Below are 24,932 nucleotides of genomic sequence, written 5' to 3'. Positions count from 1 at the left end.
CTGGGCACAGGGTCTGTGGTTCACACTGAGTTACCCCTTCACTGACTGGGGGAAGATCATTTATCCACAGATTTGGGCTTCCTCAGAGTGAAATGGGGGTCATGCCCCTGGCCTAGGGCATAGTGGGGCTCAATAAGGCAAATACGCCTGGGACCGTCCAGGGCCAGGACCCAACTGCACAGGCCTACCGGGGCCTCCAGTGACTTCCCCGACCTTGCAGAACCTGGCTGCACAGGGAGAGGGCCAGCGAAGGAGGTTGGGAGCTTTGGTAGGGGCAGGCTCGACAAGGTGGCACCTGAGGGAAGTTGGGGTCTGGGAGAGGTACTGGGGCCCGAAGGAGACAGCAGACAGCTAGGCTCAGGGTGGTTTATTGTCTCAGAGGGCAGGGCTGAGGGAGAGGCTTGCAGAGTTATGCCTCAAGGACAAACTATCCTTCCCTGGGGCCAACCACAGGGGTAAGAGGAGGCTCCCACTGCCCCAGGGGGTTCTCAGGAATGAGCACGTGCTTCTCAGACATGTCAGTGGCTGTAAACAGAGGGCTGAGGGGGCCTCCTTCGGCGGGGGGAGGTTCCATCCTTGACAGGGGGAGCAGGTGCCCAGCCCCTTCTTAGGCCCAAGAGCCATCTCATAGAGGTTCAGGGAAACCAAAAGTCACTAGAACAATGTGCTACCCCCAAGGGAAGGCATATGAACCACGGGCTTTATGCCAGCGCACGCAGACACACACTTGTGGGGGGCCTCGGGCCAGGGCACTAGAAGATGGGGATATAGTTGTCGATCTTGGCGCGGTGGCGCTGGGCAATGCACTCGGCGATCCATACAATGTTGCGACACTCTTGCTCCTTGAGCTTCACAAAGGCATAGAAGATACCAAAGTGGAACTGGTTCAGGAAGGCCAGCTTGTTCAGTTTCACCTACAGACAGAGGCAGGTGTGGTGTGCAGGTGGCCGTGACAGCAGCGTCAGGCCCGAGCCACCAACCTCTCCCTACGAGGGGCAGGGAAGCAACCCCTCACCTCATGCTCAAAGAATCGGTCCTCCAGGGTCTTGTCTCCAGGGTTGCTGCCTGCGCCCTCGAAGAGCAGCTTGTACTCCTGGCCCGCGGGGGTGGGGGGGAAGGACAGCGTGAGTGGGAGCGTGCTGTCAGCCGTGGGTTGGGCATGCAGACCTGCCCGTCCCTCTGTAGCCAGGGCACTCACCGGGTAGTAGTCAGCTACGCTCTTCACCTGCTCATAGTCATCAGCCCGAGCCAGCTGGGCCAGGCCCTCCGGGTAGAGCCTCCCGCAGTGCGGAAAGAGCTTGGCACGGTCCTCCTTGGACAGCTCTGTGTCGAACGAGTTGATGGTGATGATGAAGGCTCGACGGTCGGCTTCAAACTGTGGGGCCGGTGTACAAGCAAGGCGAGAGGGAAGGGGAGGGAGGTGCCAGTCAGCCAGCAGAGCTTCCCCCAAGCCCAGGCTCCCAGGGACCGGCAGCTTGCGGGGAGGAGAGGGAGGCACTCACCTCCAGGATGGGGCACATGGCATCGGCCGTGGTCCCGCCCAGCAGGGTGCAGAACTTGTAGAAGGACTCCAGGTAGGCCTGTGCGAAGCAGGGGGCTTGCTCAACCCAGGCAGGGGACTGGGGCACGTGCCGGGCCGCCTCCTTCCCGTTCCCTCCTTCCCTCCCCACACCCTTGCACCGTGAGTCCAAACATCACATGGGGGCCGGGACAGGCCCCATGTCAGAGCCTCAGAATATCCACAAATCCCAACTGTTCATCAGCTGGCCTGCTGCCTCTCTGCACCCAGGAGTGACCGAGCAATTTCTGGCCGAAGAGCGTCAGCCTCGTGGTGTGCTGCCCCTTCCATGCCCTGCCACGCCCCTCCCCCATCATCCCACAGGAGGCCAGGCTCAGAGAGGGGCTCGGTCTGCCCCCAGCTGTTCTGCCTGCCATTCCCTCAAAACCCCCTCCTCAGCCTCACCAAACCACATGCTGCTGGGCTTAGTGAGGGAAGGTTACTCCTGAGAGTTCACCAAGGTCACCTGGACTGGGCACCCTGGCCCCTCGTGGCCCCCCACCTCACAGAACTCCTTTCTATCCCTCAGGTAGCTCCCAGGCACCATTAAGCAGGAAGCAAACTGCCAGCCCTGCTCCTGCTGAGGGATGATTACTGCCCTCACAGACGTCATGCCTGCAGTGCAATGGCTGGACACATGGGCTGTGGTGGGAATGAGCACTTCTTGCCCAGGCAAACTGGACCTGCTGGGCACAAGGAAAGGACAGGCCATTTCAGGACCTAGTTCCGGGCCAGCACTCACTCATAAAACCAACCAGACACATGTCAAGGTTGGGGGCAGGGGGATGGTCTTCGGGACCCTGGGGAGCTCCCTTCACTCAGATCCTCCTGGGTCCTTTCTGGTGGCATGGTCACAGCGACTGTGGCTCCACAGGCTAGAGATGATTCTTCAGGGTTGAGGGTGAGAGCTGGGAAGCCTAGAAAGCTTTCAGCACTGAGGTCTTCCCTCCAAGGTTTGGAGACTTTTCCACCCACTACCAGCTGACTTAAGCCCCAGGGTCTGCTGCCCCAAGGGGGTAAAATGAGACTTAGGAGTTCACAAGCAAAGACAAAACCTGGCCAGCTGCACTGGGCAAGCTGGGCTCAGGAGGAGGCCTGTGGTGACCACTGGGGTCAGAGGAAACAGAAGTCTAGGATAGGTCAGAGAGCCGGAATCCTGGAAGGAGAGAATGGACCCCAGCACAGCAGATCCCCAGGAATCAGAGGGCTTGGGGGGCAGAAACCTCTGCCAATCCTCCCATGGCTTGGTGATAATTGAGTCCCTCTATGACTGTCCGCAGCCACTCTTTTCCTCCCAGCCAGCCAGGGTGGCTGTACTCAAATCTCCAGGCTTGTCCCAGTGGGGGGCATGTAGCTCCAGTCTATGGGGAGGCCACCAGCCTTCCCCGAGCCATACCAGTCCCTTCAGAGGCTGAGCCCAGTGTCAGGGGAGATGGTGGGACAGGCCCAAACTCTCTTCGGGAAGCGAGGGCAGCTGAAGAAACTGGCAAGACCCCAAAGGCCCAGGTACTGAGGTTATCTCCCCACCCCCACCCTGCCCCCTGGAGCCTGCCAGCCCATGGCTGCTGCACCAGCTGCCTACAGTTCCCACCCGCCAGGTGGTTGAGGGTCCGTCTAATCTCCCATCTGTGGCCACTGGGCTGGGACATTGCCTGACGAGCTGGCGGTCCTGGCAGGGTGCCCTCAGTCTTGGATCGGTGTTTATGAGCTAGTGCCCGAGCAGCCCTCGCCAGTGACTCCAGCTAGAACCAGTCAGGCCCGGTGAGGGTGTGGGTGAGGCTGGGGGGACAGCCGCACCCCTCACCCAGTCTCAGGGCAGGGATCCCGGCAATGGGCCAGCTGGGGGCGGGCAGGAGCACTCAGATGGTGCGCGCACAGCCTCGGCTGACTACCTGGCCTGCCTCCCTGTTAGCGGGGCAGAGCAGAGCACGTGCTGTGTGAACAGGCTGGGCCAGGTTGTGATCCGGGGCTGCCGGGGTCTAGGAAGTGGCTTCCGGCTACTGACCCTGCTTCTCAGAGCCCTCCGTTTCCTCCTCTTACCTGTGTGGACATTGATGCCCTCCTAGTGCCTAGGGCAGTCCTGACAAAGAAGTCGGCAATCTTCCTATCTGAACCTCACCTCTCCGCTCTGTCCTCTCCATACTGCAGCCAGAGGGGACTTTCTGATGATACTCTGTCCTGCTGCGAACCTTCACGGGCCAACCCCATCCCCAGAAAATAGTTCAAACTCCAGCCTGGCACTCCAGGCCCTGGGTGACTTGATCCTGTGCCTCTCTTTTTCCAGACCTATGTCCTGCTGTCCGTCTGAAACCTGCGCTTCCACAGCAAACTGCGTGCCACTTGGCCCATTCTCCCTGCTTGCTTCTGCATGTGCTGCTCCCCTGCCTACACCCCTGCAACTCACAAGCTGGCTCCTCGTCGACCCCCACAGCCTCCCCTGCACTCTAGCCCAGACTCCTGGAGGCAGACTGGAGGGCCTCCGCTCAGGCGGCAGCCGAGTGTTGGGCCCCTAGCTCTAACCCAGATAGGAGAAGCCCTTCCCTGAAAAGATCCGACCAAAAGATGTTCTCAGGGTTAGGTCAGCAGGACCCTTGGCCTGGGCTCTCTTTGGCCCCCACTTCGGAGCCTGACCCATGTTCCTAGCTGCAGCCCATCAGGGGTCCTGGCACCACAGCTCAGTGCCTCACTATAGCCAGAGCCCAGTCTGTCCCAAACGTCCTTCACTGGTCCCTAGCCAGCCCCCCGCCTTGGCTCACAGCCCTGCTCCTAGCCTCTCTGGGCCAGGGCAGTGCAGACCCACAAATCCTGTGCTCACTCTGTCTCCAGGGGTCACCAACCCATGCCACAGCCTTGGGGAGGAAGCAGACAGTGGGAGCGGATGTTGGGATGTGACTCTGATTCTAGACCTAGGAACCCGAGAAGGACATGGTGACCCGGCTACACCTGGCTGGGTCCCTCCCTCCACCCTGAGTGTCCTGTTGCCTCTGCTCAAAGCCTGTCCTTGCTGGCAACAGTCCAGGCAGGGTAAACCTGAAAGCTATGGCCTGGATGGCAGCCCGTGACCCTCCTGGCTGCAGGAGGAGCGACCATCCAGAGGCCAGCTCCAACAGGCCAAGCTATGGGGCATGAGCCACTCCTGCTGATCTTATCAGGGCCCGCTGCAGGCGCTGAGACAGAGAACCTGTTCCATGCAGCCTGCGCCCATTGTGGGAGCCAGCAAGGAAGCAGATAAGCCCCCAGGATAGGAGCCTGGTACAGCTGCGTCCTGTCCCAGCAACCCCCCAAACCACCAGCCCACCACGGCAGGGGCCCCGCCTAGAGGCCAGTCTGCCACTGGCCAGGGCCCTACCTTGTAGAGCGTGTTGCGGATGATCTCAATGTTCATCTCATCCAGGTCCTGCTCTGAAATGCAGTCCTGGAAAAAGGCCGCTGGGGAAGAAAGATGTGGGGGTGAGGGTGGGCGACTGGATTCAGCCAAGGCAAGAATCCAGCTGTTGTTTCAGCCACCCCTGCAGGGCACAGGGGGCTCCTGTCACAGGCCTGACTGCCCAGGGGTTGGGGGCCTCCCAACCCAGCCTGGGCGATTGCCTGGGAAGTGGCAGAAGCAATCCTTGGGGCCATGTGCACTGACCTGAGCTTCTCCTGCATCCTTGCTCCTAAAACTGATTTATAAAGAGGCGGCCAGCCATAACATGATCTAATCGCCTCTGGGGCAGACCCAAGCTCAGACCATGCCAGAGACAGACTTGCATAAGAGGCCATGACATCCTCCTTCCTTAAGGGGCAGCTGTGGATTTGGGGCCTGATGCCCACAGATCTGCAAGCCCTGGGAGGGCCTGGGGCCCACATTTGGAAAACCAGCCTCTTTCTCTTCCAGACAAAGAATGAGCTGGGTGGGCACGGACTGCTGGGCTGCAAGTGGAGGCCAGAGCAGGACAGAGCCCCCTTCCCTGATGGGCCCTCAGACTCACCGGTATGTCTCTTCTTTTTTTTTTTTTTTTTTTTAAAGATTTTATTTATTTATTTGTCAGAGAGAGAGTGAGCGAGAGCGAGCACAGGCAGACAGAATGGCAGGCAGAGTCAGAGGGAGAAGCAGGCTCCCTGCGGAGGGCAAGGAGCGCGATGTGGGACTCGATCCCAGGACCCTGGGATCATGACCTGAGCCGAAGGCAGCTGCTTAACCAACTGAGCCACCCAGGCGTCCCGGTATGTCTCTTCTTTAAAGATGAACTAGCTCAGAGTTACTGAGAGAGCCTACAGCAGATATGCCCAGCAGGTAGGGCTCAGGCCTCTTAGTACAGAAACAAGTACAGCTTAGAACCAGTGTTTTAACCTGGAGACTTCTTGGAGGTGGTGCCCTCGGGACGAGGATTGTGGCTATGAGGGCACTTGCTGCTGACAGCCGTAGCGCCTTCTCCCCAGCCTCCAAGACAGGCAGGAGCCAGCACTGCCTAGGTGGGGCCCTGCAGGAAGCTCCCAGTTCCCCTTCCTTTCTTGGCCTCTGACACGAACCCTGCATCCTGCCGGACACTGCCTGACCTGGCCCCTGGGACCTGCTCTGTGGAGGCCAGTGAAGCTATCTGCTTCCCTCCTCTGCCTCACAGGCAGCCAGCCCCTCTGGCCCCACTTGGGGCCACAGACGAGCACAGTTTGAGCTCCCAAGACTCTGAGGGACCTGGGCCTCTCCCCTCTCCATGAGGTCAGCCCTCTTCTGCATCCTGAGAAATTGGCCAGTTTCACAAAGTTACACGCTCTGAGGCAGGCCCTGGGGGGTAGCCTGCCTGGCCCAGAAAAGCAACAGGGAAGGAGCAGAAGGCAGAGTGAGAGAATGAGAGGGAAGCAGAGAGGAAGATAAAGATAAGCAGCAGGGGGCAGGCCTCCTCCCATTTGGGCCCAGCATCAACCCCCCCCTCCAAGGGGTCCACATGAACCCCATGTGGAGGCACTGCCCCCCTGCTCTCCGCTCAGCCCCAGTGGCTCACCCAGGGGCGTGTCCACCAGAATGGCATTGTAGAGCTCAGCAGGTGTCTGCGCGATGTTCACAGCTTCCATCTGCTCAAAGCTGCCTAGCGGGTGGCACTTGGGCACGAGTTCGGCAATAGAGCGCTGGTGCAGCGTGCCGGTGATGAGCAGGATGACGTTGTCAATCATGTAGCTGTAACTGCAGGGGGCACACAACAGCAGGGAAGCCCGTCAGGGAGGAGGGTCTGCCGGTCCTAGTCCAGCACTGTGCCCTGCCCCCATCCCACACAGGTCTCTGGCTCCTCCGCGGTGATGCCACCTTGAGGACGCCGCAGGCCACCACCACTGGCTCACCTTGCTGCCCAGGTGCACCCTTATACTCCAGCGCCTCCAGGAGGAAAGGAGTATGGGACACATGCAGCCCCTCCCTTGGGGGATGTGGCATAGATTCACGCCCCTTCAGTGGTTGGGAACAGGTAACCACCCCACGGTGTGAATAGTTCCAGCAGGGCACAAGGGGGGTGGGGTACAAGGCCAGCCTGGGGGATGAAAGAAGTAGGAGATGAAAGCATGTTCTGGGAAGAGGGAACAGTGTGTGCAAAGGCCTGGAGGCATTCCCCAAGTGCCCGCTGCATTCGGGGAACTGAGCACAGATCAGGGTTGGCAGAAGGAGGGAAGCAGGGCAGTGCTGCTAGCGGGCTGGGGCCTGGACACTGGTAGTCCAGGCCAGCCTGAGGGTCCTGACTGAATTTCAAGTGCTAGGGACCCATGAGCAGGATCTAGGCAGGGAGGACCCAGTCTCATTAGGGTCAATCTGGCTTCTAGGTGGGGAAGGCTAGGGATGGTCAGCCAGGAGAGGAAAGGCTGAAGGGTAGGGTGGGAAGAGGCCAGAGAAGGAGGAAAGGCCAGAAGGAGCCAGTGGGGGGGGGGGGCGGGGGGCGCCTCTGGAGGAGGGCCCCGGGCTGGGCAGAGATGAACAGGCAGATAGCCGCCCCTGCAGCCCCACTCCAAAGGCGGAGCATGGCCTCCTCCTGAGGGCCGAGGCCTGGAGGTGGGGCTCAGGTCATCCCAGGCCAAGGCTCCCCTGGCTCTCTTGGCTCTCTGCTCTGAGCGCACAGGCAGCAGAGGGGGCTGCGGAGCTGGAGAGGGCAGGCAGCCCGCTTCAGACTTGGTGGGGGGGGTGGAGAAGTGAGGGTGTGGGGGTGGGGGGGGCTCTGCCACTGACCTGTAAGACAGTGCCACAAAGGAGCAGCAGTAGAGCTCCACGCAGTCACCCATGCGGGGACAGGGTGAAGATCGGGGGAAGGCCCAGGCAGAGTCAGGTGGCAATAACCACAACATTCCTCCAGCCTGTCACCAGTGAAGAACTCAGGGTATGGGGGAGTGGATGAGGCCTGGGGGGAGGAGCCGCCCTCAACAGGTACTAAGCCCAGGCCTGGCCCCAGCGTTTGGGTGGCCCACGGTAGGTCCCTGTCCTGGGACAGTATTTTGAGCACTTAAGGCTGAAGCTGTCCACAGAGGTGGGCAGTGACCCTAAATACTGAGAGAATGAAGGGAAAGGGGTAGCCCAGGCCTCAGCTCAGAGGGCCAGCCACGCAGGGAGCTCTCACAAGGCCCTCCAGGAAGGCGGCAGGAGGAAAAAGTCACTATTCCTGTCCTGGCCTGACCCCCACGCCCCCTGCTTGCTGCACCCTCCCCCAACAACCACCCAGCCCAGCGCCCTGCTGCGACCTCTGCTCTCCTGGGCTTGGCGCCAGGCAGCTGCCCTCTCTCCGCCCCTAAACTGGCTGGGTCAGCGACAGGATGTGCACTGAGAAGAGACAGCAACCCCCTCCCCCTTCTCCAACTGAGGGCTTCAGGCCGGGCCCATGTGTAGCTACAAGCCAAGAAGCCCAAATGGCCAGCCTTCTGCCCCTGACCTGACAGAGCTGGCAGAGCAGAGGGAGCGCAGAGAAAGCTCGCTAGAGCTCTGTGCCTTGGCCTCCAGCCTGAGCCTGCATCCCCTCCACCCTGGACAGCATCCCTCGTGCCCAGTGCCTCCAGCATTTCATGTAGCATGGTACCACAGGGCTACCTGTCCCTGCCCACAGCCCTCTGCCTGCACTCCATCCAGCCCCACTCCAGCCATCCTGTTCCCCAAGACAGCCACAAAGACCCCTGCTCCCACCCAGAAGATGCTTTTCTACATTCTCACAACCCTTTGGACAAGGACAAGGAGAAGAACATACCTCTTAGGCCTACGTTATCCTATCAGTCCCACAACCACCAGCATCAACAATGCCAATGGCCAAAGAAGTAAGAGAAAGTACAGGCACTCGGCCCTGTCACACCACTGGGCAGATGAGCTCTATGTCCCCATTTCCAGGGTGTCTGTGCCCTGGCACAACACTCACCATCTAGTCTTGTCTTTTCAAAGGGATCCCCACAAGCCAGTTTTCTTTTTCTAAACCTCCCCACTCCTTGTGTCCACAACTCAGGGTATCTGTTTTTGTCGGGGATGGGCCAGGGTCAGGGCCCACGGGAGGAGCTGGTACTCCTCAGAGTCCTGGCCGGGACTCAGAGGAGAGCCCTGTGGGAGGACTCTACCGTCCAGCTTTGCCGTTACCCCTCCAACGATGTGGAACAGGCCAGCTATGATTCACGTTTCGGCCCTAACAGCAGATGTGGGGGCCAGTGGTAGCAGCCCCTGGCTACCCCCAGCTTCTCCCGCTAGAAGTCCTGGCAGGGCACCGAGGAAAATGCTGAGCCAGTTAAGGGTCACTTATGATCACATATCCCCAGCCCCCTCCAGGGGCCCATTCTAACCCAGGCGAGGCCAGCCTTGGATAATCCCATGCCAGGCCCTCTCCCTCTCCCTGAATCAATGACAAGGTTCCTGCAGAAGCAGCCCCTACTTTTCTCCCTAGCCCAGTGAGAGCCAGAATCATCTTTCCTGGGAGAAAAGGGGCAGAGGAGGCCTGGTAGAGATGGTGCTGGCTAGGCTGTTTGCTTCTCCCCCAAAGCCAAGGCCTTCAGCAGGCAGGGAAATCCTCCTCCTCCTCGCCTGGCTTCAGCAGCTGCCTCCCTGCCCCCAGAAAGCCACTCCACCAGTCCTCCCCTCATTTGGCCTCAAAAAGAGAGAATGAGGTTCCAGCTGGTCAGCGTCTCCCTCCAGAGGAAGACAGCTGGGGAGTGGACAGGCGGCTGCCCGCCAGGCCAAAGAGGCCCTTGCAGAGTGGGAGTGGGGAGTCTGTATTCCTCTTCCCTGAGGCCCTCCCTCACCCTGAGCCTTTAGGACTCGCTTGGGCCCACAGAAGTCTCGAGTTGGGGTTTAGGAAGCCCCTTCTTCCAAGAAGTCTTCAGAGCCCCTAGCCAAGAGCAGTCCCTCTGCTGTGCCCTTTGGCGCCATCTGCTGGAGAAGCGTGGCTTGCTTCCCTGCTGTCATCTTGGCCCTGGGGGGCAGGCCCCAATGACTAGGTACCTCAGCCAGTCTGTCCATCCCAGGGCTCCCAGCAGAGGTTGCTCATAAACAGTATCTGTGCTCAGTCACATCAGAGTCCTGCAGAGCCCTGCCCAGGGCAGAAAATGAACAGAGATATCAAGTTCTGGCCTCAGCAAACTACCAGTCAAGCCTCAGTTTCACCTCTGCCATTAGGATAAGTGAAGTGCAGCCCACAGCAGAACTGGTGAGGCCCTCACCTTATCATTAAAATCCTGCCCCTTCCCAGAGGTGCAGTTGGGTCTTCCTGCTTCACCTAAGCCTTCTGGGCTTGGAAGTGCTCCTGCGGGCTCTCCCTCAGTCTCCAGAAAAGAGTGTCACTGTTGGCTCTCCCTAAAGGCAGGAGCCAGATCTAATGCAGGACCTGGAAACCATGGTAGGTCTAGAGAGCCCCAGCAGTACAGACCCTGCTGGGACCCAAAAACAGTGGTTGTGGAAAGAGAGGGCTAGAGGGCCAGGATAGGGAGGCCCAAGGTAACCTGATACCTCTGTGGCCCATGGTGCAAAATGTTCTGGGGAGAATGGCAGGTATGCTGAAAGGCCCACTGGGAACTTGAGGCCACTGTCCTGGGACAAAGCCTCCATCCAGCTACCCACACCAGCTGGTGGCACTGAAGTCCCTAGTACATAAGAAAGACTGGACCTCACCTCTCCCCCGATGGTGCAGCTTACCATGCCCAGGCTCTTCTGCCAACGGGTACCTGGCTGCTGCTCATGGGGAACAGCGCCCTCCAGGGAGGCTCACTCATCTAAAGACAAAAGCCTCTGAGGCCCACCTGAGACTCCCCAGAGACCAGACTCACCTCCCAAAAGCAAACCCCCAGCTATCCTTTCGGGGCCCACTCTCCTATGGGAAGCCATCACGGAATGGCCCAGATCAAGATTTCCCCCGCCCCCGATGCCAAAAAAACCCTGAAAGAGGCTCCATCCCAAGTCACAAAGCAAGTTAATTGCTGGGCCTGGAAAGGACCCTTGGTACAGTGACATATTACCTTTATTGCCATGAAGCTGAGCTAAATTGTTTCAAGACCAGGTGACTGACAACAGCCTACTTCACGGATTCTCACTAGCTCAAGGCCTGTCTGTCCCACGCCAGGCTGCTGCTGCTCTCACCACCCATTCTTCTGAACAGTCTCTCTAACCCCACCTGATCCTGGAGTCCTCTTAGTGCTGGGAAACCTCCTGTGACCCCGGATCCATGTGTAGCAGCTGCCCACGAGCCTCTCCAGGAGCTGTCTGCACCACCACTGGCACCCATCCCACTGCATTCATCCGTCCCCCTCCCTCCTGGCGCCAGGCCTAGCCTAGAGCTGATAGCGGTCATGTGTGTTGGCTAAAGGCTGGCTGCGTTCTACAAAACCACTGGATGCTGTCTTTCACCATGGGAGGGCAGAAAAGGCCTTGACCACCTTCTTTTTGCACACTTTCAGTGACAAGGAAGCCATCACCTCCTGGGGAAATCCTGGTCCAGCCATCCAGGGAGAACTGAGTGAATCTCTTGTGTGGTCCCAACCTCCACCCCAGCTGGACCAGCTCGGTCTGTGGGAAGTGATGGCACTGTTCCGTCAAGTACTCACGCTCAGGACGGAGCCACTAACGGATGCCTCCCCTCCCTGGGAGAGCCACACTGTCCTCTCTGGTTACATTCTTCTGGATAGCCCTAGGATTTGAGACTCCATGCTCCAGCTACTCAGGACATACACGGTTCCCTCAGGCCAGAAGCCCCCTTCAATTATTCCTTTAAATACCTTCCCCTCAGCCACAGAGCCACCTCCTCAGAAAAGCCAGGTGCGAGTTCCCAGTATGGAGGAGCTGTGCTGGACGGGCCCTGGCTCCAATGGAAGGGACCCCTCTCTTGCCACAACACGGTGGAATGATCCAGAAAGGAAGAGGTGGAGGAGGTGGAATGGAAGACAAGAGCAGATGGGGAGACAGGAGTGAAATGGCAGAGATGCCGTGAGAGGGAAGAGACTGCTGGAGGGCGAGAGGGCCGCGGCTCCTGATGAGGCCCAGAAACCCTGCCACATAAAGGTCAGCGGTGACCTTGGTCAGCACCCTGTGGTGAGTGAAGGGAGGGCTGGAAGCAGACTGGAGACATGGGGTGGGCAGGGGTGGGGGCAGGGCTGAGAGGACAGATAGTGAGTGTAAAAGCCGAGGCCCCAGGAGATGGGTTTTTCCGAGATCAGACGAGATCGGCGCGTTCAGGGAGATATGGCCGTTGACAGGAGATGGGTTTTTAACACTGTGAGAGATCTGTGCTTTTTCAGGTGCTGATGGGAAGACTCTGGAAGGGGAAGGCGGCTATACAGACAAGTGAGTACAGGTAAGTGGCCAGTCAGGGTCCAAGGGGTAGGGTGAGGGCACTCAGGACTCTGGCAGAAGGATCCAAGAGAAGAGGGAAGCCTCTGCCTTTGAATCAGGGTTGGGGTCACAGATGTGGTGCCGGGAGGTGACTGGTTTCTACCATCTCCATGGAGGAGGAAGGTGGGCCATCTGCCCAGAGAGAAGGCTGGGGGCAGGACAGGGGTGTGTGCAAGATGGTGAGGTGCTCTCCCAACCTTAGTGGGGGGCTGCAGGGTGCTGGGTACGGAAGGCACACGGCCGGCTGGGCAAAGACAAGCCAACGCCAACTGTGCTGGTGAGCAGCATGTCCGCTGGGCAGCAGGGATCACCGCCCAAGGCCGGCTTCCCCAGCTTTGCTCCAGGCTGTGGAGGTGGGGGAGGGCGCCTCCAGGCTGGAGGCTGCTGGGATTCCTCCAGGGCTGGGGGGCTGCCAGCCAGGGCGGGACCAGAAGACGGGCGGCCAAGAGAGCTGCGGATGCTGGCAGAAGAGTGCTCAAATGATGGACCAGGGAACCTCAGTTGGGGAGGGAGGAAAATGAAGACAGAAGAGGCAGCAGGGGAAGCAGCAAGGCCCAGTGTCCTGCTGAGTCCGGAACCCGTGTCCCACAAGGGACAGAGAGTGGGCTGGAGGGTCTGAAGACTGTGGGTAGGGGGGGGGGGCCTGACTCAGCGACTCTGGGGTGGAATGGTTCCAGCAGTGACACGGCCTTGGGTAGCCATCGGTGGGGGCGGCTAAAGTGGAGAGCAGAGGAGCGGGTCACTGGAGACGACGAGGTCATAGAACGAGCAGCCACAGGCTCAGACAGACTGACACGTGGCTGCTGAGCTCTTCCTGAGTAAGGGCAGGAGTGAGGAGACGGGAAGACTTAAGCCACGATCACCCATGAATGGAAGGGGCGGGGAAGTGACGCCTGCCACACAATAGTGCTTGGCTGCTTTAAGCACGCTTGGTGCTCGCAGCCAACCTCCAGCAAAGAGCTGGCGGCTGTGCGGGCTCAGTCACGCTCAGAGCCCTCTCCAGTTTCATGGCCTGGCAGGCTACAACCAAGCCTCTAAGGGTATCCAGAAAGGCCAGGAGCTAGCTGCACAGGCAGGTGGCCAAGCGGGCAGTGGGATGGATGACAACTGCCCTCTGACCACTGGCATGGGTCAGGCCTCCTCCGGCCAGCCTCGCTGGCAAGGCCAGAACATCGTCAGGAAGCTGAAAGAGCCTTGTGCAAACAAGGTGAAGGCTGGGCTTTGGCAATAAATCCATTGCTTCCTGGTATGTCCCCAGCTCTGGCCTTGGAGCAAGGGATATGTAGGCCCAGGCGAGGGGTTGACTGGCACATGGGACGCTCCGGCGTGACCCCCAACTCAGCAACACAAGACCTGCCCCATCTCTGGCCTCCTGCCCCAGAAGGACCAAGCAGCCTGTACCTTGACCAGAGCCAGGGAGGTGTAATTATAGGCCCAGCCAGGATAGCAAGGAGGCCCCCAGAAAGGAGGCCTGTGGCCAGGAAAGAGGCTATTTCCCAGCCTCGGCAGGTTCCCTGAGCCCTTCAGGGGTCCCAGCCTGGCATCCACCCAAGGAGGGAGCCCTTCTGGCTGCCACCCCTCCTTGAGCAAGTGGATCTTGAATAAGTGGCTGCTCTTTGCCGGGGGTGGGAAGCAGGACAGGCAGGAAGCACCAAGGTGGGCAGGTGTGCCAGGTCCCAAGGAGGAGAGTAGGAGCACCAAAATCAGGGAATGGTCAAAGCTCGACAGCACCCAGAACAGTATATGGAAATGCTTCCCCACAACACACACTCACACTCCACTAATGCTTCCCCACAACACACACTCACACTCCACTAACACAGCACAATCATTTAAACTAGCCACAAATCTCACCTCTGGGGCCACCTCTTTGTTCACCAGGCCCTGGCTCGTGGCTCATAGGATATCCTGGCAGAAGGAGCATCTCTATCTCCCTGTTTCTCTCTTTCTTTTTAAAAAGATTTTATTTATTTATTTGACAGACAAAGAACACAAGTAGGCAGAGAGGCAGGCAGAGAAAGAGACGGGGAGCCTATGGGGCTCGATCCCAGGACCCTGAGATCATGACCTGAGCCGAAGGCAGAGGCTTTAACCCACTGAGCCACCCAGGTGCCCCTCTATCTCTCTGTTTCCACTGGCAAGCAGGCATACCTGGCTCAACCAAGTGCCCCCGTCCCCCGCCTGCAGGTCTCAGTGGCCTTTCCTCTGCTCAGCTTCTCCAGGGACTTAATGGAAACAAGGCTACACCCAAGGGATTTACAGTGGAGAAGCCAGGCAGTCAAGGGTCATAAGCATGAGGATCTGGGGATCTGGGGAACTGGGAAAGGCTGCCAGGTGTTCATCCTTCCCCCTCTCCCTAAGACCCAAGGCCATGGACAGAGAAGATGGAGAATGGGCCTCAGCCCAGACGGGGCCAGAGGGCCTGAATCGTCCATTTCAAGGACCTGGCTCTCGAGAGCTCTGCCCATCCCCTTACTCCTGATCCCAGGACGGGAAGTGGGGACCTAGCGAGTATTCAGTGCGGATGCTGCAGGGTGAGGCAGGAAAAGTGCTCCCATCATCCCTGGTCTCCCCACCTCAACCTCTGTAATGCCAGGGTTACAGGGAAAAGGGCTTCCTAACACTATAGTATGGGACACCGTTGCCTGCCCTCCAGATTCCCAGGCAGCAGTGAAGTGGCTGGTGGCAGCCTAGAGGCCCAGGGTTACCCAATGACCAGCCTGGTCACACAGCCCAGGAAGACGACAGGCAGCTGGCCTGAGCCCATGCTAGGCCAGCTGCGGCAGGTGCAGCAACCCTGCCCAGTGGGAGGGGAAGGCCCTGTAGGGCACACTTACGTAATGAAGTCCAGGAAGCTGGCGAGTGGCTCATAGGCGTGGTTCCTCATGTGGCGGAACTCCACCACCATCTTCTCCTTAAGCCGGTCATCAATAACTGACACTGTCAGCGGTGAGGCCTCGTTGGCCAGGAAGTTGCCATAGTCAGTGCTCTGCAGGTGCAGCTTTAGGTCTGAAAGCCAAGGCAGGGGGTGCAGGGGTGAATGCTGGCCAGGCTGAGCCTCCCCAGGATGTCAAGACGCCATCCCCACCCGGACTCTAGGCCCCAGTCCCTCCCCTGGAGTTGTGACCTGCTGCTATCCTGACCTCCCATCCCTACCTTCAACTCCCTGTTGGCCCGGGGCCTACTCTGGGGCAGTCAGGCCAAGGCTCCAGAGATATCCCAGACCCTTGGGCCCCAAAGTCCAAGCACAAGTAGCACAACTGTGCCTCCAAATGACAAGAAGCCCTGGGAAAACCCAACAACCCAAGTTGCTATTCAAAACCCATTGCCTTTGAGGCCCTTCTGTATGGTGGGCTCTGGGATGGCCAGAATCTAGAGCAGGCAAAGATGCGGGCTCTGCCCTCCAGAGCCTCAGGGCTAGAAGAGCAAGCCAACACGCCCCGGGGCAGAAATGATCCTATAAAATAAAGTAGGCAGGAGTAGAGTGGACAGCGAGATAGGACTGAGAGGATGAGAGAACATGCCAGGCGAGGCCACAGAAAAGGGCGGGGACAGGAACATACAAACGCCAAGAGCCAACAGGATGGACTGAGTGACAAGTGACCTGGAGGGCAAATGAGTACTATGGCGGGTAGGGGGGATGATGCTGGGAGGGAAGACTGGCCTTGCTATAGGAGTGGCTAGAGGCAGACAGGCCAATACTCCAAGCTCTTCTGAACAATTAGGGGGATGGGGCCAGGGGAAAAGGGACAAGAGGACAAGCAGTAGGGCCCCAGTTGGGAAGGTCAGGTAAGACCCAGTAGGATCATAGCAACAACCTAACAGTTGTCTGGCTTTTTGTCACCCCCACCCCCACACACACACGGTCTATTCTCCACCAGCAGCCAGACTGATGGTGACACAAGGCAGAGCCCGTCACTCATCTGCATGTCCTCACGTAAGGGCCTTCCCTGTCCCTCTGCCTAGAAAGCGATGCTCTCTACTCAGACACCCCCTCTTCAAAGACCTCTCACCCTGTCCCTGCACTTGTGCTGCCCCTCTTTGTAACACTTGTTCCACCCGTCACAGGACCCGTGATAGCAGGGATCTGAGGTCATGGCAGTGTCCTAGGGCCTAGAATTGTTCTGGCGTATTTTCATGCTCAATAAATAACTGGGGAATGGACAAAAGTCTGGGGGAAGTGTTGGTGAGGACGGCAGGTGGGTTTAATCCTGGATTTTGAGATGGGGGACACTGCAGCAGTGACAGCAGTACCAAGGACAGTGGCTGGGAAGGTACCCGTGCATGCGTACCTATATGAAGGCCCAACAGCCAAGGCTGGCTTCTGCTGTAAGGGACGCTGTGTTTTCCGTCCCCTGGAGAGGTTGCCCAGAGGAGGACAGAAAGGGTCCTAGTCGTGATCATTTCCACAAGCCCCCGATCAAGCTTCCCTGAGTTTGTGGGCCTGGAGGGCCATGCTACCCAGGGCTGCTTCGGAGGAAGGCTTACTGTGGCACCTAATCCCCCTTGAAGCCCCTAACCCTGCACCCCATCTAGAGAAGAACCTTCCCAGCCTGGAGTCAGGTGTGCTAAACTGAAGTTAATTCCACTTAATTTATCAAGTCATATTTGGGCCTTGATTCTATATCCTTGTATCTCTCATACACTGTGAGTCTTGAAAGACAGAGTGGGCAGGGGGTTCCGGCCAGGGCACAGTGGGTGCTCAAATCTGCACCAGGGGAAGCTGCAGAGCGGACAGCAGCTGGAAGCCGGGGCTGGAATGTAGTGTTCTAGGTCAGACTGTCTAGTGCGGTAGCTGCCAGACCAAACCTGTTTGTTGATGCACCGAGCCACTGCAGACAGCAGAGAACCCATCGCAGGCGTTAAGATTCCTTCTCCTCCAGCTCACAGCTGGGCGTGGAGGCCAGGCCATAGGTACAGGGCAAAACCCATCCCCTTAGCAGGGCCCCTCATACCAGTGACCCCACTATTCTCGGCGACAGCAAGTCCAGGCCCAGGCCCCAGGCCAGCCTCCTGCCTCCTACCCTCCAAAGCATGGGCTGCTGGAGGCTTCCCTAAATGCTGTCCCCCTGGCCTCGGCTCTCCCGCAGTGTGCCCTGCCTCTGCCTTTCTGAACAGGGCTTCTCTTCGGCGGGAAGACACGCTCAACAGCTTCCGCACTGCCAAGTACCGTCTCTGCCCTCCAGCTCCCACGGACTCTCGGTCCAACACACTGGACAAGTGGGGGTCAGCATCCCGACACCAGGGGAAACCCAGGCCCACCCTAACTGCAAACAGAGGGGTCCCTGCAGTGTACTCAGCCTCGTGCCAGGGCAACCTGTGTGCTGGACCTCCCAGCCATGCCTGTTTCGCAGACTTAGAAAACATCAATCAGAAGGAACATGAAACTTTATCCAGAGTCCTAGTCAGGTGTAGAGGGGCCGGGATATGGACCAAACCTGGTGGATTCTGCCATCTCCAATTCTGGCCTCCCCTTCCTCCCCCACCCAGTACATCCGTGAGCAGATTCTCCCATGGCCGTTAGCCCAGGGGGGCTTTTCAGATATGGACCCAACCACTTAGACAGACTCTAGTCCCAGAAGAACTGGCAGGGGGCAGAGGAGTGAGAGTAGCCAGGGCATGCCCTGTCCATGACCTTGGAGGCAGCCTGAACACTTGCTGCCTACCTGACATCATGCCTCAGCAAACCTCTCTTGTCTCACCTGTGACTACGTGTATTCCTAGAGAAGCCAGGAACACGTGCGTGTGTGAAGGGGGCAAAGCTGAGGGCTGGGCTCTTCTTTGCATGCTCCCACCCGTGGGGCTCAGCACAGGCCTGACAGCAACCCCCCCTGTGCCTTGGCCGCTGCGTTCTGCTGACACTGCATCTGGGGAAGCCACGGCTCCCAGCACTGCTGGAGCACAGACGGCGGGGTGGTTTCTGCTGGCTTTTGTCAGATCCGAGCAAGCCCGGGAGACTCTACTGAGAATCCTGCCCAAGGCCCAAGGAGTCTTCCTTACCAGGAAACTCATTTTTAAAGTCCCCCAGGGATGATGTCAAAGGGCCGTTCCAGACCACTTTCCCTGGCCAAGCCCTGTGTCTCCCTTCCACCCAGGGAGAGGGGACAGCCTGCCAGCCATGAGGGCGACTTGGAGGCAGGCAGGCTAGCTGATCCCTTTGCCTGGACCACACAGGACTTCTGAACCAGTTCTGACCCTGTCTGAACAAACTGGTGCCTAGGACCAGTTATGGGCAGCCCCAAGCCCTTTAGACAGTCCTCAGGGCTGGGAGGAAGCCTGCTAGAAGAGCCCCCTACCCCCCCACCCCGGTCTCCCCCACCCCCCTAGCAGCTTCCTGCTCTCTCTGAGGGATGCAGAGGAGGGGGTGTGACTGGGGGTGGGATCTGAACGCAGGAGGAGAGGCCTGGAACTTGTTGAGAACATCGTGGGAGACCCAGCCACCCAGCCCTGGCCCAGCCCCCAAGGGCAGCCAAGGACGCCAGGGGCTCTGGGAAGGCAGGGGCTAGTTCTGCTCTGCGCTTTGAGCTCAGCAGCCTGACAGCCTCGGTGACAGCCCCTGAGAGCCCCAGACGGGCCTGGGCTGAGGCATGAGCAGTGTTCTGGTTAGCACACACTCAGGGGACCGCTCTGGTCTACCCACAAGCCCAGCTGTCTACCCCAAATCCTCCCATCCGTGGCCTAGCACCAGGAATGTCTGGCCAGCTTGGGAGCTCTCACAGCAAAAGACTTCCTCAGAGGCGGATTTCTCATGTCCAAGAGGATGCTGCTGCTAGCAGGAAGTTCTCTCTGCAGTCTGACCTAAACCCCTCCTCAGAGGAAGCCCACCAACTCAGTTGCCCAGTGCCTCCAGCCTCCCCTGAGGGCTCTGGGCTTGCTTCCCAGCACCCCTCCCCCAACCCAGAACCTTCCCTACCTCCTCTGTTTCCTAGGGTCACTAGTCCCAATATTACAGTGACTCTCCCCACAACTCCCATCTTCCGGTGCCACTCAGGCCTCCTTGCTACCACAGTGTCCTTTTGCTGGCCTCCTGCCCCACGTTTTGGCTCCCTGCTCCCAAGTCTAGTCTCACACCATCACTCGAGTAAAGTCGTCCACCTCCAGGGTGTTGTTGTTACCTTTACTCAGTGGCCTCTGTGACCCCGGAGCTCAAGGCCTGCCTCCTCCCCACAGTCTGTGAGGCCCCATGCCCTCAACCCTAGCACCACCTCAGCCTTAGTCGGCAACTCTCTGCTCTACTGGTCCCATGCTCTCCCTGGGGCGACCTGCCTATGAAATCTGGCCCAAGCAAGTGCTTCAGGGAAATCTACCCGATGCCCCAGGGGAAAAGCCCCAGAAGTGCAGGAAATGGGGCTGCTTCCTCAGCCAGAGAGGCCTCTGCCCTCCCTGTTCCATGGGCCGCCACTGTCCGCCTTGAGTTTGCCCGTGGCAAAGATCATTGCGGGCTGCCGCAGGCTTCTGTAAAGCTCTCTGAAGGCCCCTGCAGACTGCAGCCCCACCCACACTGCACGCCAGGCTCACCGGGTACACCAGAATGGAGCCTGCTCCACGGCTTCCCCTGCCTCTTCACCACCGCCCCACCCGCCTCCCCCTCAGCCCACGCCTTCAAGGCCAGGACCCCTCAGCTGCAGAGCCCTGGCCCCAGCCGGCACCTCGGATTACCAATCAGCCCCTGATTAGCAAGAGGGCTTGGGGACGCCTGGCCCAACCAGCACTCTCCTCTCTGGGTGGGACAAAGTGTGGGCTTGGCAGCCAGTCCCAGCCAGGCCTTGAGAGGTGGCAGCTGGGCAGTCCTATTCCCCATCCACTTCCTGAAACCCTTCCCAGATCCTGCCAGCGCCGAAAGTGATCTTTCAGCCCCACCAGGACTCCCAGGGGCAGGCAGCACGTGGCCCTTCCAGCCCCTGAGCCCCAGGAGCTCCTCCCCAAGGGCCCCAAGGAGACAGGAAGGGAGGGTCTTGGCCTGTGCCAGGAGGTTGGGCCCACACTGCCCCAGGGGCCCAGCAGGCACAGAGGCAGCTCCTGGCACAGTACACTAGGCGGGGCGGCCCCCTGCTCTAGACTCACCCATGGCCTCATGGCCCACAGAGGGGTCCTGCTGGCCAGCTGGCCACGGCACAGTGTGAGAGGACAGTGTGTTCCCAGACTTCACTTCTGCTTTTCCAGAGGTCACTCAACGATGCTCTCCTGGGGAGCTCAGGGGTTTTCAGGAATTGAGGCCCACTGAGTAAAACCAGATGTGCAAATCTGCTCCCTGGAGCCCAGCATGCCCACCCTTCCACTCCCTTCAAGGCTGGTGGGGCCCCCTGGAGCTTGTCACACCATGCCCCTGCGCCCTGGTGAGGGGTCTCCTCTGAAGACACTGAACTGGCTTCTGCCTCCAGTGCTTGCTCTGCCCCAGAGGCTCTCTAAAGCTGCAACTTCCAGGGGCTCCAAGCAGGCAAACTCAGACAGATGGACAGATGGCCAGGCTGGTGGCCCAACGGAGCCACAGCCCCGCCTCAGCAAATGTGCTATGCCTGAACCTCCTCCCCAGGCTCTGGGGGTGGCTGGGACCTCTCTTCATATCAGCTCCAAAGCAGATGTGTGCACTGGCTGGCTCTGCAGGGTCAGAGCGCCACATCTGGAACTCCCAGTGTGGGAGCCACAGCATGGAAACCGTTAACCCTGGTGTACCTGCAGCATAGACTAAGCATCATTTTCACCCCCAGACCTCTGTCAGGGCCCAACACAGGCCCCCTGTGAACCTCACATAACACCAACCAACTAACCCTGAGTTCCAGCTCATCCTGTCAAATGCTCCCTCAGGTGCCGCCTGCCGACCCCCTTCTAGAACCTCCTCACTGCCCACCCCTCCAACTGAGATGCCCCTGGTCTCCTGCCCTGGCCAACACAGATCAACCTATCATCCATCAGCTGGAGCGTGCCTCAGCCCCTCCCCCTGCCCTACTCTACTGCCCAATTTTGCCAGATCACTGGTTTTGGACATTGTTCCTTAGGTATCTGAGTGGGGCAGGGCAGTGAGAACCTGAGCTTTGGAGTCACAGTGAGCAGGCTCCAAATCCTACCTCACAGCTTGACTCTGAGCAGCTTGTGCCCATGGATCCCTCTACACCCAGGCTCCTGGCTGGTCACCGGAAGAAAGGCTGTGTGGTGCCAGCCTTCCAGGGCACCGGTGACAGACATTGAGCAGAGGCAGTGCTAGAACTGAGCATAGTACACCACAGTCCATCTCTCTGGGCAGAGAGGATCCCACCCGGAGCTTCTTAACCAAGCCCCTCAGCGCCAGTCAGGTGGGATGCGTTCTTGACCCTAGCCTAGTCCTCAGGCAGCCCTACTTGGTACTCTGAAGGGTGCCCCTACCCTTCTTCCCCATGGTCTGTCCCAACCCTTTCCATCTGGCATGTCCTTCTCCTCACTGTAAAAGTCATGGGGGGCCTTGTGCAGCAGTCTGCACACATGCAAACACAGTCTGCTATCTCCTAGGCTCAATATCTGAGCCTCCTGTTGCCAAGCCTATGTCCCGCTTCACCTACCGGCAAGATACTACAGAGCTTTGGGCAGCCCCGCGGACACGGACAGAGCCTAGGACCCAAGCCTGCACCACCCACCACACCCTGAGCTGCTGTCCTGGGGGCCCAGGGGGCAGGCAGGAGGTGGTGCGGCCAAGGGCAGCTCCTGCTCCGTGGGAAGCCCCCAGGCTGGCGGGCCAGCAGTCTCGGGAAGAACCTGGAGTCCGCTGCTGGCATGGCCACATTCAAGTTACTGGGTTTCAGCCGGCGTGCGGCAGAGCGCCTGCAGGGAAAGGACAGAGAGTTCTCCTTCCTTGGTCCCTGAACCAGCATTTTGTTTCATGCTGGAGGCCTTTCAGTGAGGTGAGGCATTTGCAGCGGGGGATGGGACTGATCCACAGAGGAGGTCTGGCTGGCGCGGGGGCCCACAGCACTATTTGCCAGCATACCAGATACAGGGATCAAATGGGAGTGTCACTCTCGAGGTCCTGGAGGCAACAGGGTGTCCAGCCCAGGTTTACTCCCCTTCTCTCTGCTCTGAGACAAGTGGCAGGTGGTGGCAGACACACATTTAATTGCCCTCCTGCTCTCAGGAACACCTCGTTCCTGCAGCTGGGAGAATGAAAGCATCCCTCATATCCCATGAGGAAGTCAACCTATCCGAGAGTCAGAAAGGTGCCAGGCAGGCGACAGTCCCCTGTGCCAAAGGGAGGGGCAGAACTGGTTACTGCTGCACCCAGGGCAAGTTCCAAGAAACTCTCCTCTGACTGAGCGGAGATCCGCCTGGATATCCCCTCACCAGAACATCCCCACCCAGGCCCTAAGGCTCCATGGGATGGCCCGGCCTAGGAGACACCGGGCTTAGAAGGCAGCTTCCCTGTGTTTCCCTGCTACAGCCCAGCCTGAGAACCAAGCCGCCCGGCCTCGCCCTCGGAGGCGGGGGCCACGCCTCAGCTGCTGCCCTGCACTTTGACCTTGAGCCAGGTCTTTCTTGCCACCACAGTTACAGAACCCGCAGGTGGGAGTGGATGTGGGGCTGCACGAAAGAGCTTTTCATTTCACCGAAGCTGTGAAGTTTGCCTGGGTGCGAGTGAGAGAGGTCCAGGGGGCCGACAGAGCCGGGTGCCAGGCAGCCCCGACAGGGCCAGCTGTGGCGGTCGGCCTGCTCAGATGCCGGCCCACGCCCATGTTTGCTTGTCGGGCCCACCCGCCTGCAAGGCCGAGCCATCCCGCCAGCCATCCCGCCAGCCCTCGATGCTGGGCTTCTATTCTACACGCAGAGACCTCTGGAGGAAGGACAAGAGGGAAAGCTGGAGCTCACCTGGATGAGGAAAAGGTAGTTTTAGGACTCCCTGCAGCGACTGTTCATGGTGAGATGAAGCCAGGTCAGGCCTGATCCTGGCTGGAGCACGCTGCCAGCTCCACAAGACCTTGAGCCAAAGCTATGCAAATACTCATTTTGCTTAGAATTGGGCCCTATAGCTGGGCTCACTGGATCAAGTCTCATTTGGGGTTATGTCCATGCTGCTTTTAACACAAAGCCTCATTTACTGCAGCTTCTAGAAACTGGACTGAGCAGCCCAGGCCAGAAGCAGAGTTGACGCATCCCATACCCATGACCAGCAGAGCCCAGAGGCTCGGGCCAGGCAGGAAGTGGCAGAAGCAGTAAGCATCCAGGCTGATCCTATATAGTAGTACCCTCAGACCCCTTTACGCAGCCTGCTCAAGGGCCTGGCAAGACGCTTATAGGGGAAGCAGTAACATGCCCGACTGAGCATGAGAAGTTCTGTGGACTTGGGCCAGGCCCTGGGATAGGTGGTCACCCACTCAGGGAGCCTCACAGCAGAGGCTAGATCCCAGTGATGGAAGCCAATGGAGAAAACAGGTGACAGTGAGACATGGAGACTGAGCCAGGCCTGAAGGGTATTATCCCAGGACCCTCACTTCCCCCATGTCTTGCCCCATGGTATCTGCCTTGGAGCCTACAGAGGTAAGTGGGTGGGGAGGATGGGTGAGCTACTAGCCACGCCCCGGCTGCTTAGGGCTCTGTGTGCTAGGTCATGTGCATGTGGTGCAGCTCTTCTGTATTCCTCCACTCCCAACCCTTTAATCTCTAAGCCGGATACCATGTGCCAAGGCCTGGGGGAACGGTGAGGGGCCCCCAAAGCAAGGTCTCTTTCACCTGACCCCCCACTCCCTGAATCGGGGGCCAGGCACACAGAAGCATAGTTCAGGCATCCTTCAGTGAACATATGCAGGGATAAGAAGGAAACAAGCAAAGACTGTAAGCTGACTGGATAGGAGGAGCCGACACAGGTGTCAGGAGATTGTAAGCAAGCCCTTGACCCTCACCTGGACCCAATCTCCCAGGTAAAATAAGAGGGTTGGATAAAGCTACCTCCAGGAGTCTGGCTGGCTCTGATGTTCTCTACCCTAGTCAGGCCTCAGTCATACTACCTCTCCACAATTCAGCCCCTAAGGGCCATTCCAGGGATCAGGGTGAGTCTAGAGGCCTGGGTACCCATGGAGCAGCCTCGGCAGAACGGACAGCAGGTGCAGGGGAGGCCCCGGTTGTGGAGCCTCTGAGCAGCCAGCAGATCAAGGGAAGGCAAGAAAGGCTGAGTTGCAACAGTGAGGACACCAAGATAATTCCTCAGAGGGGAAAGTCCCATCCACCAGCCACTTGCAAAGCCTCAAGCTGAGGTTAAAGCCTGAAAAAACTGCCGCCTGAGTAGCCAAGGAGAGACAAGGTCTGGGCAAGTGCCCAGGGCCAGGCCAGAGTTGGCCAGGAAAGCAGTGTCCAGCACCCAGTCAGGGCTGTTCCTCCACACACCTTTCTTCCCTGCCACAATCTGCCCGCCGCTCCTCGGGACCACTCAAGTTCCTGGGGGGGCAGCCCCAGTCCAGGCCCTCAAGCTACAGGGTGCTGGATGCAGACAGGCAGAGCGCATGTCAGGCTACAGAAAAGCAGCCACACCTACTAAGTGGCCCTTCAGAGTCTTGATCTTCCGGCCTCTAAAACAGGAAAACAGGAGGAAGGCCAGTGCAGAACAGATTAGAAAAG

The 24,932-nt window shown here is 58.9% G+C and overlaps 1 protein-coding gene across 1 annotated transcript in view; it reads right to left on the bottom strand.

The window, feature by feature from the left end:
- Window positions 1-352: 352 nt before the first annotated feature.
- The window catches only part of ATP6V0D1 (ATPase H+ transporting V0 subunit d1), a 39,442-nt gene continuing 14,862 nt past the window's right edge, over window positions 353-24,932 (bottom strand). The window contains exons 2-8 of the mRNA XM_059152072.1: window positions 15,197-15,368; window positions 6,541-6,719; window positions 4,908-4,987; window positions 1,503-1,580; window positions 1,199-1,375; window positions 1,016-1,093; window positions 353-914 (exon numbers count right to left, since the gene is read on the bottom strand). Of these exons, the coding sequence (XP_059008055.1) occupies window positions 753-914; window positions 1,016-1,093; window positions 1,199-1,375; window positions 1,503-1,580; window positions 4,908-4,987; window positions 6,541-6,719; window positions 15,197-15,368 (926 nt within the window). The 3' untranslated portion in view covers window positions 353-752. The remainder of the gene's footprint in view (window positions 915-1,015; window positions 1,094-1,198; window positions 1,376-1,502; window positions 1,581-4,907; window positions 4,988-6,540; window positions 6,720-15,196; window positions 15,369-24,932) is intronic.

This window comes from Mustela lutreola, chromosome 16 (assembly GCF_030435805.1).
Source record: "Mustela lutreola isolate mMusLut2 chromosome 16, mMusLut2.pri, whole genome shotgun sequence".
NCBI lineage: Eukaryota > Metazoa > Chordata > Mammalia > Carnivora > Mustelidae > Mustela > Mustela lutreola.
This window is presented reverse-complemented; position numbering and strand designations above follow the sequence as displayed.